Source organism: Aquila chrysaetos, chromosome 14 (assembly GCF_900496995.4).
Source record: "Aquila chrysaetos chrysaetos chromosome 14, bAquChr1.4, whole genome shotgun sequence".
In the NCBI taxonomy this organism is placed as follows: Eukaryota; Metazoa; Chordata; class Aves; order Accipitriformes; family Accipitridae; genus Aquila; species Aquila chrysaetos.
Genome location: NC_044017.1, coordinates 33141336 through 33157599, shown reverse-complemented (window position 1 = coordinate 33157599; position 16264 = coordinate 33141336). Strand labels below are relative to the sequence as shown.

The window sequence follows — 16264 nt, the reverse complement described above, 5'->3', positions numbered from 1 at the left end:
CGCATGCAGCAAGGAAGGCGCTTGTAGCCTAACAGGGAAGCAAAGCTCGTATCTGGAGAATAAGTCTTCTCACGTTTCTCTTTTCAGGCTGGCTGGAAGGAAAACCATGCAACGTTTATGAATGAACTGAAAAACCTTCAAGCTGAAGGACTTACGACTCTTGGCCAGTCTCTAAGGACAGCTTTTGATTTATTAAACTTAAATAGATTAGTAACTGGCATAGACAACTATGGGCAGGTAGGTTGACTATTAATAGGTGGAAAAATTGTAAAACACAAAATTCCCAGAGACAACAACTAGGTAGTTGTCCAAAGTGGCATCTTCATGAAATATTCAATACGGGGGCGTCTTCAAAAGTAAACAGAGCTCAGACAGTTTGAAGAAATACAGTCGCTGACTATAGTTTGGTACCCAACTTTTCCTTCTTTCTTTCTTTTTTTTTTTTTTAAACTTCAGTTATTCCTCAGTTTTTAAACTGTGATGTAGCCTCCAGGTTGACCTTCTCAGTTAAACTTTGTCTTTTTTTGTATGAAGTCCAGGTTTCAGAACCTTAGCTGGTGAGCCTGGTGGGGTCATGAAAACTTTGCTTTCTCTATACAGTGCTGTATAATCAGTTAAGTACAGTTGGGGAGGTGAGCCATTTTTCTAACAACACTGCATGTCCAAAAGTACTGAATTGAGCACAACTTTCTCAAAACCCTTTCTTTCCAATGAGTTTACTACAACTTTTCTCTGCATACCTGCATTTTTATAAACCTGCCTGTTGTATCAGAGCCTTGAGAAGCTGTGCTTTTCTAATGTCTGTATTGCAGCGATCCCTTTAAAGCAAGACTTCTTTTTGGGGTGGGCCAACGTTCTCTTGCTCAGTAGTAGGAGTTGCTAAAAGACAGAAAGCCTAGGTTAAATGTGTTTTAGGAAGCGTACCCAGTTCTTTCTGGCACTGGATCAAACCCTGGATTTGTTTCACATAGGGACATTATTAGTATTATATCCTGTATTTTTCATGTGGGGTGTACTAACTTGAATTTCCCCTGTTCGTTTGTTGTTCGCGTGTAATGCTTCCTCTACTATCTGAGGATTAGTTACTGCTCTTGGTATTTAACATGGGAATGTGGTTGTGAAAATAAGTCCCCTTTCTACCCCTCCCCTTTCCAGTCTAAGACTCTATGTGATAACATGCCATGTTTGTTTGGGAAGGAAATTTCTCTCTCTCATGTTGCATTGTATGGCTTTGCCACTAGGTGATCAAGTGAGCCTAAACATTTTTAAAATGCCAGTTCAGTGATGAAACTTAAAAAAAAAAAAAAAAGTGCTAGTTCCACACATGGTTATTTTTTTGTCTATTACCATCTGCTGTCCTCTTATACATCTGTGTGCTAATCTTTCCCATTTTCTGATGTTTTTGTTTAGTTACATGAGCTATACGAAGCTTTTTCGAACACTTGCCACTGTAGGCACACACACAAAATACTTGCTCTTTCCCATTGCTACTGATAATTATAACATTCTGATTAAACCTATGTCAGATAATTTGCTCTAAGTGAACCAGCTGTGCTCAACTACTCAATGAAGTGAGCAGTTGAGTTGCCGCGACTGTTTTGACTCACTAGTAGTGTTCGTTACTGCAAATAGCTGCTCTTTTGTCTGTGGAGCAATGACTTTTTCTTTGATCTGTTTTGGTTACAAGTCTCTCTGGGCTTGAACCTACCCTTGCTTAGGCATGTTTTTTGCTCTGTTCCACATGTGGAGCTGGCTGTTGAAGAGGTGTGCACGTGTGCAGTCAGGTGACTAAATAGAAATTCTAACTCTTTTTAGTGTCTGCAAAAATAGATGAATATATTGCAAGTGCCAGGTCATCTGCTGCTGAAGTCACAGGTTCCCATTTGGGCTCTACTAATCAAAGTAGCGGTTTTTCATAAATCAGATCAAATTCTGGAGCACTTAACTGGTCCTTCAGCCCTCGCAGGATGAGATCCAGGGCAGTTAACTTTCCTCAACTTCACACTGGCCTTTGAGCACTTTGTCATGTTACCCTGTCAAATTCCTGTTGTTCATGTCTACTGCTTAAAATTTGCTCAAGATAAATGGGTATTTAAACATACATGGTATGAGAAACTTACAAGTTCAGGATAATAAAAGTGATCAGAATGCTCAGTTGCATTTGAAATAGTTTTCACTCAGAACATGAAGTGCTGATTCACTTTTTTTAAAGCAGCTACAAATGTTAAGACCATAAAATAGTAGTTAAATATAGCAGACGCATGTTTGAAGAGTGATTATCTTAGAGTGGGAGGAGAAGATAATTTTACAAAACTGCAACATTTAGATGATCTTAGGCATGGTGTTACGTGAAGTAATAAATCCAAACTTTTATTAAGCTTTTCTCTGGGAAATTTCTCTGGCTTAACATCGTTTGACTGTCATGCTTGTTTTTTGGTGTACTGACAAGCTTCTAAGGTATTTGCTAAGATCCACTTGTTTCACATGTATGAATTGTAAAACAGATTTTTATTATACGTACAAATGCCAAGACACGGTACAAGCTTGATGGGATTGTCTGGTTATGTCATCCAATGGAATGATGTCTTGTCCCCCTGCTGAGTATGAACTGTTTGTTTAAATGGCAGTGTGACTCACTATACTTGATTTCTTTCAAAGTAGACCAGAGTTCTCCATCAGCTGACTTCCTGAACAAGAGTGATGGCTGAACGGTCATTCTGAAATTGAGGAAAATCTCCTGCTTCATGTTTTCTTGCAACATTAATGTTCAGATTTTTAATATGAGTATTTATCATATTACTTTTTCAGTAAATAAGTACTGACTCAGTTGCTCATGAAGATAGAATTACCAAGTGTACAGCTGTATTAGCTGATCACAGTATCTCACATTCAGATCTTAAAGGGACACTGTCAACACATTTAGATTGTCAAGAACCTGGAAGACCTTTCTCGTAAGCTGTTTCTGATGTTGATGCTATGGTATGGCTTTATAAACCCTTTGTCTTACCTAGGGTTGTTAGATCCACGTTTTTGTGAAGGTTTTTGCCAACAACAAAAGATTTTGGGAAGTATACATATTTTAGGGTGACTATTCCTTTAATTTTTACAGCACTTTCGGATTGATAAATTATGTGTTATATTGCTTGACTCCAATAATAGTTATAGTTCTTTCCCCTGTAGTATGTTTTGTGCTGATTACGATAGCAGAAGACTCAATCTTCAAGTAGGGTGTCAGCTTTTAGCGTTTGCTCTTCACCTTCTGCATTTTTATAGAAAGCTTAGGGAAAAATACAGGATTTGGATGTCTTCAGGAAGACAGCAATTTAAACACATTAAACACATTCAGTAAGCGCGGTCTGTCATATCACACGAAATATTGTACTTCATTACCCCAGTTTGCACTTAGCTAATTGACTTCTCTCTGTCATATTTTCCTCAGTTCAGCTTTTCCATTGTTTCAGGTCTCCTGAAATACCAAGCCTTTTACTAGCAGACTTTCTGTCTTCTTGGAATACACTCCTAAATCTTGCAGCTGTGGCTTGTTCAGCAGTACATGTGTAGTCACAATTTACCTGAGTAGTTTTGAGTGTGGCAAATATGCAGCTTGTTTTAGTTGATGGAAGGGTTAAATACTAATAGATGTGTTTCTCTTTCTGTGGAAACAGAAAACATGACAAATGTAGCTATTATTATAATGCAGTAAAAATGTAAAAACAAATGGTTGAATTGAACCATCTATGTACTTCAATTATTTGCAATTTGTAGTGAAGTTTCTAAGACTGAGCTGTGAATCTAAGGTACGTAAAATATGCATCAATGGTGTTTTGATACTCACATGCAAAGGACCAACACAGCACTACCAAAACTTGAATCTGATGGATGTTTGAAATTGCTAAAGCTTTGATTCTCTGATACTCCATGTGTTTCACCTTGCCTACTGTTATTTGCATAATGAAGGTCTCTTACTATTTTTTTTTTTTTCCAGCATGGAATTTTGCATAGAATGAGGTTTGAGAGGATAAAATGTACATATCTGAGTGGATTTCAAAGTGGTTGAGTTGATGTATCAAGGTATTTTTCCGTTTTTTTTCAGGGTGAAATTTCATTTTAGTATTGCGGCTAGAAACAGCACTCTTCAATAACATAAGCTTTTTATGAGCTTTTTATCTCACTAGAGTATCTTGCACATATTCTTCAGCATCATAATTATTATTGAGATGGTAAAATGGGCTTAGAGATGAGTTTGACTTTTAAACAAATTTGATGTAACAAAAGCACATGCTAACTTAGTTGGTTTGAAACAGAAAAGCCAACTATAATGCTTCTGTAATCCAAGTGGACTTGGGATAGGTATGTTTCATTCACAGTGATGAATAAGGTGCTCTCTGGATTTAAACTGGTACAAGAAACACTGTTTTGATGACTTACCAGGCTGTATGCAGTCTTGGTGAAAGTGGTTTTTTTTCTGCAGTGCATTTCACATATGTACAAAAGCATAACTAAGAAATTTTGAGGCAAACTAAAATCCAAATGGAATTCAACTGATTAAGAATATTTTGGGAACTTAAAAATATGCTAAGGGCTGGAAAGACCTATTTCTGACCTGGAAGTTGGAAGGTGTCCTGCATATAGAAGCATTGTTTTTAAACACCACAGGTTTTTTTTTTGGTTTTTTTTTTTTTTTTTTTCCCAAGAGTTCTATTCCTACCATGTATGACCATCAAATGATACAATCTTAGGTTAACTGTTACTTTATAGTTTTCCCTGAATATTTGGTTACACCCACTTGTACGTACAGTAGCAGTATTGCTGATATGTTCACACAGTAAAACTTAGTGTGCGTCTGTAGAGATCAGCGTGTTTTGCCATAATGGTTTCAGTACTATAGTATTCCAAATACATGTAAATAGCATACCTAGGAGATCAAGTCGAATTGTGCTTGTAGGCACACGACAGCTTTGTGTTTGTCAAGCATTGTAGACTGACTCCTTGCTTACGTGCTTACCTGTGTCTAAGATCTGCTGAGCTTAAAAAAACCCCCAAGAATCACACATATGAAATATTGTCCCCTGACATTGCATACATTATGCTTTTGCAGCAATACATCCTATTTTCTTTAAATTGTTGAGCAGTTTTATTTTCCAGTTGGTTTTTGAGGATTGTTACTGGATTTCTTTGGTTTCAAAAGTCAAAATCCTTCAAGCATGACTTTTGTCTTGGCACTCTGGGGTCATAAACACTGCACTGGAATGGCCTGTGTTGAGTGTGGATCCAAATTTGGAACCAAAGTTTAGGTTAGCATTTCCTGCTTTGTCATGCTGGCACGGTTGCACAGGCAGTTTGCTTCTCGTGTTGGTAGAGGCAGAGTTTTGCACTTCTAGAGCAGCTCTCCCATTCTCTTCCCCCCACCCTTCCCCAACAAAAACAAATGGGAGAACTTCAGACAGTAGAAAACAACATAGCAAGCTTAAGCATGGTAATGGCAGAAATACATATAAGAAAGGATTTCTCATAGTTCTCTGTGGGATAGAAATGGTTTTAACATAAACCTATATGCCTGTTAATGTCAAAGATCTATATGTGAAGTGCTAGTGAAAGTCAACCTTTCTCACCTCCTACATAATGAAATTAAGCGTATTGCTTCCAATTTATGCTTTTTAGGCCGTAACCTTTAAACATGCCATCTTGTCCGCTCTTGAAATATTTGTAATTTTTAGTTAGTTTTGTTTTATAGTATCCGTTAATGAGAGCTATGGCAGGCATTGTTGCAAGTGTTTTTTCATATTGTGAGGTGGAACTGCATGCCTTTCAGCCTTCCCAGAGCAACAAAGTTCACTGAAAGTCTCAATAATAATAATCACATCAGACTTAAGTGTTCTTAAAATTGCTTCTCTAGTTCTAATTAGTATATTTTTAAAGAAGAATTTAAAAGTTAAAACAAGCTTACACAAAGTACTTTATTTTTTTGGATGAAAATGATCTCATCAATCTGTTTCACTAGCAGAAAGAAGTGAGATACTTCCTTGTGTTCTGAATATCAAATAAGCTTTGACCACTTTGAATCTTTAAGTGCTCAGTATTTCAATAAATTTGATTTGGAAAGGGCAGTGCCATAATGTGTTTGTTGTGGCTTTGATTTTTAAGGGTCAGGTGAGCGCATTCGCGCCGCCAAAGCTTATGCAGATTATACAGATGTCCATCTCTGGCTGATATTCTTGGATTCACTAAAAAGTCATCAGAGAAAGTCTGAGGACAGTTAGGAGTACCAAAGTTTTGTCTTTTGGCTTGGCTTGCTATCTGGAACAGTTTATTTGCCTCAGGTAATTATAGACTCCCTGGATATACTGGCTTTCTTATTTGGGTGCTTAAAGGTACATGTCCCATAGTTGAAGTATTCTTGTCTTTGAAATGTATTTGCACTTCATCACAGCCATTTGTCAGGGAGGCAAACCAAATACGTATAGATAAAGAGCCAGGAGTTTGGTTATCTTGTGAAGCATAAGTATTTATTTTTTTTCCCAGTGTCTCTGTCATTATGTTTATTCTCTTTAAGCTTGTTTTCGCTCTCCTTACTGAATAGTTACATTCAGTCTTGGATTTCCATTGTAGACAGTCCGTATCTCTGAAGCTTGAAGGGAAGAACGGTTATTTGTGTATGCATCTGAATTTTATCTCAACTGAGGTTTGGTTGAAACTATGATTGTGTTGCTTGAGAGTCTTGCTTGCTGTTGCTTTTTTCTTGTAGTACCTTCTGTACCTTTAACAACATAACGAGTCTTTTAGTTCATAGAATATTCCCGTATCTGCATCTCCTGCTTAAAGAGCGTATTAATGTTTCCACTTCATGTTGTGATTTTTAGCATCATAATGCCTGGCCCTTTTTTCAAGTTGTTTTCACCTGTTGTTTATGCAACAGATTGGAATTTCATATAATTTGTGAGTGTTAGTATGTAGCTAATACAGAACTCTTATTCAAACATCCAGTTTGCATTTTGTGATTATGGTGCTGATTTTAATTGTCCAAAGTGTAGACCAGTCTCATGTGAAGAAAAATTAATACTGCAGATAGGAGCTAATGGTTTTATGTGTATTTAGGATGAATCTTTCATATGTATTAAAAGATCCTTGATTATTTTTTTTTAAAGTGGACTAGCCTGTGAGCCATGAGAGACTTCTTATGATGTTGTAGTATATTTCTGTGATGTCTACAAAGGATATCACATGTTCATGAAGTATTTTCTATGTATCAGCATATTTTTACTATTACAATTCTGCATATTGACAGCAAACAGTATTTCAGGTTCTTTATTATTACCTGTATATTTTCTTTAAAAAAAAAAAGGGATGTATTTAATAACTCTTCTGTAAAGTTGGCCCCTCATGGACTAGATTTTTAAAAAAATGATTGTATAGGCAATTTCAGTTTTACATTAATGGGAAATCAACTATCTGTTATCTAAGCACCTGTTGTTTTCATTCTAGAGATAGTATTTCTGCCTCAGTTAATTGATTTGCCCTAGCTTACATAAATTTACAGTCCACTATAGATTTAAGCCTAAATTTTTCCAGTTGGGAAACTAGGTTAGTGCCTACAGCTGAATTAAAATAGACAGGTACGAAGTTGCTGGCTGCAAGATATGATACTAACCTTAGTCAGGAACCTTGAATGACTGTGATTGGGACACTGAATAGATAAGACTTGTGGTTGTATGAGAGGACAGGAGGGTTTGTCAAAATCTGATCCTACTCTAGTTATTCTAATATGGGTGGTAAGCGTGGATCTTGCAGCACTGCAGTGGTAGATAACTAGAATAGCAGATAAGTAAGTGCTGATTATGTCTAACGTAGTTCCATGGCTTTAACATCAGAGGTCTTTTAGAAGACTGATTTAGCGGGAGCTGCGGTGCAGATGAGGTCTCTAGTATGGGGTTTTGACAGTGAGTCAGGGACATAGGTATTGAAAATCATGCTTAATGTCTTGTTGACTTGGCCAGGAAACTTTTACCTGAATAATCACATTTCATATCTGCTCAGTGTAGCCACTCCCATTTCCTTTCATTGATAGGGGTTTTTTTCTATCTACATGTAACTGCTACTGCTTCTGGAGAGCAGGGTGTTAACCTGATTTCATCCAATAATAATGTTTGAGAATAAATTACCTGAATATGCTGTGCATTTTGTCAATGTCTCCTTGAGCCAAGCAGCTACATTGAACAAATCCAGAATATGTCATTGGAATTAGTTTAGGTCACTGACATTCTTTTTTGATGCTCAGCATACAGAATATGAGTGAAAAGTGGCCATCTCTTTCTTCCACCAATACGCCACCCCCCAGGGCTTTGAATCCCAGAATGCTGACTTGGTTGTATGCATCTATATGCAAGACATATCCAGCCTAGCTGCCTGCTCAGCTCCTGAGCTTACGGCCTCTCATGAGCTCATAGTTGTGCCAAACTTGCTTCAAGTTGTGTGACTTCATGTAGCAAAATAATTCAGTGATGGATTCAGATCCTTAATAAGGTGGACTGTGAACTGTAATGATTCAGAATGTGTTTTAAAACAGCTAAGTTGCTGTTGCTGTAGTGGTGATAATCTCCGGGAGGGAGTTGTGGGGCAGTCTTGGGGCAGTTATTCAGAAGAATTGCCCTGTGTTCGTGAGTCGATAAGCTACTTTCAGCTTGTCAGCACTCTGGATTGATAAACCCCCAAAAGGTGGGGAGAATTTTGTATACAACTCTCTCTCTGGCTTTTCCCCTTGGTTTTTGGGTTTGTTTTTTGTTTGTTTGTTTTGGGTTTGTTGTTTTTTTTTTTTTTTTTTTCTTTTGGTGTTTTCCCTACTCATTGTGCTGGTAACTGTGAGATTCATTATCCTTCTCCAGTATATGGAGAACAGAGGCCTGGCTTGGCACTGTGAATTGCACTGACTAAGCCAGGACCAGCTATGTAAAGTCACTGCTGTGAAGCAGAAAGGCTGCAGTAATTAGGGACTTGATCCAGGGCTTGACAAGGCCAGTTATTTTTGGAATAAAACTTTCAAAAATATTTTTAGGAAATATGACCAAAATCATCTTTAAACCCAGATTCTTTGGGGCTGACTTTAAAGTTATGTTTGGTATGGATGGTTATTTTAGCTTTTTTTTTTTAAGTTTATAAAAGCTCAAATATAACCTATTTTTAGCAGCTTGCATTTACTATATTCAGTCAAATAACTTTGGAAACCACCAGGATTTGTTGGTTGATTTATCCAATTTCAGATGATTCCAGTAGCGATTCACTTACTAAGCTGTAACTAACTGATAAGGTGCATCTTTTTTTAAATGACAGTTTCCATTACCTTAAAAATAAAGTGCAAGTTGTGATCACAGTTGCTTTGCTGCTTATGTATTTCAATTAATGTAAGGAAAAAGTAAAGTTCTTCCCTTTTTGGGATTATCATGTACCTGTCATGCCAGTGCTTACATGTTTCAAATGTTAGTGGCTTTTTATTCTTCATTTCAATGCTGTTCTTCACTGTTTATTTACTTGCTGGAATTCACTATATATGAAGTCCATTCTATGTTTGTTTGTGGGGTTTTTGTTGTTTGTTTTCTTTTTTGAGAATGTCACATAATTGTGAAAGATTCAAGGACTGAATTGTTTTTGAAACTTACCAAGGACCTCATCTAAATTGGAGCACTTAGAAGTTAATCAAGAAGTTATCACTTATATAATATGTTATTTAGAACTCAATTAAATTTGTTCTTAGATGAAAGAAACAGGACAAACCTTTATACTAAACCGGCGTTTTTTGAAACTCTGTGGCTCGGTAATGTTGGGAACTCTGTGATTTAGGCACATGAAGACATCAGTGTGTCTTGAGATTTTAAGTTTGATGTCTTAGTAAATCCTACCTCGTATTCATCATTCCTTTATTGTTCAGTATGAACATAGTCTAAAAATGCTTCCTTGATGCACATCGCTTCCCTATTCACATGTCCACTCCACACGTCAATATGGAGATTTTTGTATTCCAAAATGATGATTTCTTGCATTGGATCTCCTTTTCAGGCTGCTTTGGGGTGCTTTTTGGGGTTTCTTGCTGTTGGTTTTGGTTTTGTTATTAGCACAAACTTCTTGAGTAGGATTCCAAAATGACCTAAGTTGTGCAATTAAATAGTCTTTAAGCAGTACATTCAGTGCGAGACTTGGAAACCCAGAATGTGTAAAGTTATGAGCATCTATAAAAATGATACTAAGCACAGAGAATTTTCTTGTTGCATGTTTCAAGATGGATATGCAATGAAATCATTGCCTATAGAACACAAACCTGCAAGCTCAGGCAAAGCATGCAGCTGATATGCTTAAATAGATTTCTCTTTCTTTTTTTTATTTTTGGACAAAATGTTTGGTGTCTTTTCTTGTACAATTCAGATAGCTGTTTTGTCTCTAGTATTTTTAATTACAGAAGTGATATCTGACTGGATCTTTTGATTTTTGCTGTAGGGCTTCCAGACTGGGCAGGACAAGTATAAGATGACATATGTTTGGAGCTTCAATAGTGAATTGAAGCCATAAATGGTTATTTTTAAAAAAGATTTAAAAAGAAAATGCTTAGGAGCAAAATACAGAGGAGCAAATGACTTTTTTCATCCCATTTATTTTCCAAAATACCTTAAATTTCCTTTTCTTAAATGGAACTTACGTAGTATATGTTAGGGAGATAACTTCATTCTTATATTCTGTAACTGGTATGCTGAGGAGTTTAATTTCTGGCTTGGTTTTAGGAAAAGTCTGCTGTTGCATTTGTGTTCTGCTTTGAAAACCTTTTGCCAACTGTTTCTTTTTTTTGTTTTTTTTGTTTAAACCTCTGACTCATTTGTTCCAATCACCTGAAATACAGAAGGCTTCAGTTGTACCACCAAATCAATGTCCTAACTGTGTGTGCAAAAATAATTTTATTTACCGCTAATCTGTAGTGCCAGTAAGGGATGAAGCAAACCAATTTAACTACCTTGTAATCCTCCATGGACATTCCCAGTAAGAAACTGTGATTAGTGCATATCTTGGGCGTTATAGTAACTCTTCGGTATTTGTAATGTAGTTAACTAAAGAATTGTCTAGGACATGAAAAATTACTTTGCCTGTAATAACCTTGCTGTAGCCTATAGGGAAGGACAACTGTACATAGCTGAATTTAGGTTTTGGAATCTCCTCACCTCACAGAGGAAAGGTCTTTTTTGGTAGTCACCCTTACTGCAAAATCATTGCCGTTGATACCCTGACTTTCAGAGTGTGAATGAGTACAGGAGAAACCATGACTGCTTGAACAGCATTTTCCATCTCCTTGGGGTAAAAGATGGTGAGTTAATGGAGGCATGAGTTCAGACCATGATAATTCCAGTAGACTTTCTTAAAACTTGTGATTTGAAGGTGTTCTCCAAAAGATAAAATAATTTGAGATAGTATTCTATTTTTTAGCTTCAAAAGAAAAGGAAAAATGTGTATGTGTGTAATACAGTTGAATGTTTGTGGCTGAGCCTTCCAAAAGATGGGCAATCGGCAGCAAAACAGGGAGAAGTGGAATGATAGTATGTGCTGTCCCTGGTATCAGAAACTATGAACTAACTGTTGGATTAAACATAGAGTTAGATCAGAAGATTAAGGTTCAGTGACTGATTACATCTTATTTGTACTTATACAATCATGTAGGGTTTCTTAGGTATACACAGTTTTAGAAAAGAAGTATTTACTTGTTTCTATGTATTTTGCGATAGTATTCCAACAGAGCATGCCTCACATTTATCTCCTTGTTACTCAAAACACCTCATACAAGGATAGATTTTATTAACTTGTGCCCCCTCTGCTGGCTAGTTTTCCAATTACAATGTAAAAATACAAGTTTATGTAGGTGAGGTACTCTCTGATACGCTATTTTGGCCAAACATCAATTTATGGGGGTCCTATTTTGTCCTTTTTTATGGGGGTAAAACTACAACAAAAACCATGTGAGTCCTAGTTTGTGAGAGTCAGTGGTGGCGTTGAGAGCTGGTGTTTTCATAGTGCGTAGTTATTGTCACGAGCTCACTCAAGACTCCTTCACTATTTGTCAAACCTGTTTCTTTCCCTCATCCCTTAGTTGAAGCGATTTGGTGTTTTTACCCACCCTATGTGTGTCTATATTGTTTCACATAGAGAGGAACTAGATCTTTATGGTTCTTGGGACTATGGAGGACTAAACTTAGAGCTTCTAAAACCTGCTACTGTCACCTGCATTTCTGATAGCAGTCATTTTCCCCTTAAGATGTAGAGCGCTCTTCTTTTGGGTGTGGTAAGGGGCTCTCTCAAATTACCTCCAACAGGTGAATAATTTACCTGTGTTCTTCCAGAAACCTGTCTTTGCGGGTGAGGTGGTATTCCCAGCTGCCTAGCATGAAGGGGAGGTAGAGCATAAGTCCTCCCATCTTGCGTACTGCAGGGCGAGCTAAAAGGTTTCAGTGTTATGATAGAGAATGTATGTCTGTACTGCAGATGTTTGTGGACTATTAACTAGAGTTAATAGTAAGAATCCTCCTGCTGTCCTGCAGCCCTTTCAGAAAAACACTGGGCATTTTTTCTTGGTGGTAGTGTAATTCCTGGAATAGTGTTTCATTAGGTCATTTTGTAAGATTCTGATCTGGCATCTATCTTTGTCATTAATCAGGCATCAAGGGAGATTTCTGTTTTATATTGAAATTTCTTTTATGATTTGAAAACTTCGTAACAGACTTCAAAACACTTGAATCCTGTGTAAAACTGGTTAGTGACGCTTTCATTGAACTATCTTCTGAGGCTTCTGAAGGTGATCTGGAAATACATGCACTGTACAAATATCTGATCATCTTCTAGTAAGACAGAATTGCTACCACTGCAAAACTGCATTATCTACTGAATAATCAACAGCATCAAGGGAGTATATCAAAATCTTATGGACAGCAAAGCAGAGATGAGTTAACAACTTTCTTTGTGTACGAAGCCTGGTTTGTCAGAGATCTTAGTCCCGTACAGAATTCCAGTATGTTCTTCAGCTCTTACTCAGGCTGAAATCACAGAAGTCTCTCTGACACTTAAGTGGTTCCCATTGGTGGGGTCAGTTTCTATTCTAAAACAGCCATAACAAACTTAAATACGGTTTCAAAGCTGTTTTTATTGTGCAGGTTGAGTCACTAGGATAACACCATGAAGCAGTTCAGAGGTGCTGTGCTTTTTCAGTCTGGCTACAGAATCATGGAGCTCTTGTGACATATCCTGTGAGAAGTCAGGTTTATCAAAGCTAATGTGGTAGAACCTGACTGCCCTTCTTGCTCTTTTTCCCCCCAGTGTATTCTTACTTGTGTTGTGGTAGATCACATTGTTTCATAGTGTGTTTGTGCTAAATATTAATTAGGAGATATGCAGCATAGCTTCATCTGGGAAAGCTTCCATTTAAAGCCATTTTGCATCTTATCAAGTAGTAGGAAAGAATTTACTAATCTACTGAAGTAGAAAGCGTGTTCGTTCCTGAGTACTATAGTGTGTACATATATGTGCATGATTATGGTGCATGTCTACGTAGTTTTGAAAAAATCTTAAAGGCAAAGTAGTTTTTGTGAAGAGTTATATTGCCAATTATGAATTCACTGAAGTGCTACTATGATGTCAGTGTATTCAGTTGTGTTTGTGACTTCGGAAACAGTTGTGTGAATGCATAAAATACAATTGATTCTATAGGTCTTCACAACTGTATTGACTGGTTCTGCAGGGATAATAGAAAATAGTAAAAGTCGCTGAAAATGTGTGTGGGACAAGAAGTTGCACAAGTTGCTACAGTTCTTATGTAGCTGACCATCAGAGCATAGAGCAGCTGTTAAATACCTCTGTGTACTTGACTGATAGTGTTGTGCCTCAAGCAATGCAGAGGAAGGTCTCTAATAAATGTTAAATTAATGTTTTAGACATTTCATGATTTTGCTAAAGTGTAACTGAAGTTCCTAAGATACAAAAAGTAAGTGAAAAAACTATGATGGATTTGGACCATCTGGTTTAGTTTGTTGAAATTCAAGCTCAGTGTTTTGGTATTTTTTAAGCTGTTGTCAGTTTAAAAAAGATAGCTTTAAAGCTAATAATTTTGCCATCATTCTGACTTTTAGGTTTCATTTTAAACTATTGTTTTTGAGCAATGGTTGCTCACAGATTCTCATGAGCATTTATGAGAATCTTGACCTTTTAAATTCTAAAAAACCTGATTCAATTGAAAAAACTGATAGTGCACTTTTGTATTTCCTGGTCAGATGACTAAATTTACTGGCAGTTAGGGCTGATACTTCTGAAAATAAAAAGGCTCAGCTGAGATAATGTAATGTATGATGGCTGTGCAATAAAACTTCTGTTAAACTTTGTGATTTACTGAAATGAAAGCGTACCTTTTAGACACTTGATCATGATCTGAAAATGAGTTTTTTCCAGTGATTAGTAATGTGTTCTGTTGAAAAATATGCACTTTATTTCAGTTTACATTTACTTTCAACTTCCAGCCTTTCTTGGGCATGAAGCTTTTGTCGTACTAAATACTTCTTTTTATTGTAATTGCTTGTTGAACGTGTCATTTTTAGTCTGACTTGGTGGTTTTTTGGTCATGTTTCTACCTCAGCTATTTCTTAAGTTTTTCAACACTTCTGACTCAGAAATTAATATTTAAATGTGTGCATTGAGATAACAATAGTCTTAAATCAATTTTCTCTTACTGCATGTATAATATTGCATACTTGCATATCTAAAGGTCACAACAGCTCTTGAATTGCTTTGCCTGTACACTTTGAAGAAGAAAAAACCCAAACCCATGAATGTGTTAGTCATGCTGAAACATTGCTAAGCTTACTTGCCTACGAAAGTGAATTCTTAGTTTTGAGAGTCTTAACCAGACAGTAATGTGTCTTGATAATTTGATACACTTCTGGCTGGATCTGAGGCTCCCTCTGAGAGCATCATGCAAGCTGGGGTGGGCTGTCTGTGCCTCTTACTGTGACCCTGTGTGAGCTCAGTGGGGCTCCCAGCTCTGTATTTGTTTTGTGTTATCTGAGCACAGAACTACTTCAGCTGGAAACTGAAGAAATGGCAACCAATGTAACTGAGTTGCTTTGTGATTTGGAACAAATAGTTGTGAAGCTGTCAAATTGTTCAAAAAAATGCATGTTGTGTAAGAGATAAGTTAGTTTTAAGGCTTTGAATCTCTTGCTTGTTCCTTTTTAGCCTAGCAAGCTTGCAAGATTGCCCTGGTATTGATGCTGATTTTTAAATAACTTTCTTCCAAAAAGAGGTGTGGGGGTTTGTTTTTTTTTTTTGTCGTCTTGGTGCATATCTGTCCTTGAAAATGCAGATTGTAGGTGAATGAAAAAAAAAAAACCCTCTTGTACCACATTACAGTACTTGGTGGTTGAACATGATCATCAGCCATTAAAACCTTAGGTGCTTCTTCCTTAGTACTTTTTTCACCACTGGTAGGAACCTTCAGAGGGAAAAGTGTATTATTGAAAGGAATTTGCAGTCAGGTTACTCTAGCAGCTGTTTAGACTGCAAAGGATACTAAATGAGCCAATTTGCCTACACGAGGCAATTAGCTGAAGTCCCTGTGGGAGCTAGTTGCCACTGAATTTTCAGCTGGAAAAGCAAGTTGTATTTAGTCTTTCCAAAATACTTGTTTGTAAGTAAATCTATTTAAAAATAAGAGTTTAAAATAAATCTTAAATACTTTTCAATTTACTGTAGCCTGAGTAGTAAATTTGGACTCAAATGGCCACAGTTTAAATACAGCAGCTGAGTTTCTAAACTCTGAAATGTTTATCCACTATCAGTGGTTATAATCTGTCCAAAAACAGATAACAGAAGAACAGAAGTATCTTTGCTTGTATGCTTGTTAGAATAGCTCTATATAATGCTAGCTTAAATTGTGAGCAATGCCCTTATGTTTCCCAAGGCATTGGTGCTGAGGCTGAGTTGATCTTTACCCTAATTCCTTTAAGAACTCAGGGTTTCACACTTTCTTTCACTTTCCTGTGTGGGAATGTAAGATGATACTAAAATTAGCTGCTGGATTATTTTTGCTTTTGAAATGAACAAAACCTCATGGTGATTAGTTAGTTGTCAGAGTAAGTTGTAAACAGGCTTATTATGTACACCTTGGTATGCTGAGCTGATTTCCAGTGCATTTCAGCATACCTGTAAGCTGCCAAAGAGCTGGTAACGTATGCTCTGTCACTCAGTGTTCCACTGT

At 36.9% G+C, this 16264-nt stretch overlaps 1 protein-coding gene across 3 annotated transcripts in view; it reads left to right on the top strand.

Moving 5' to 3' along the window:
* Positions 1-16264, top strand: part of INTS6 (integrator complex subunit 6) — a 46628-nt gene that overhangs the window by 1751 nt on the left and 28613 nt on the right. For all 3 annotated transcript variants that reach the window (XM_041128665.1, XM_030036384.2, XM_030036385.2), the window contains one exon: positions 88-237. In XM_041128665.1, coding sequence (XP_040984599.1) covers positions 88-237 — 150 coding nt within the window. The remainder of the gene's footprint in view (positions 1-87; positions 238-16264) is intronic.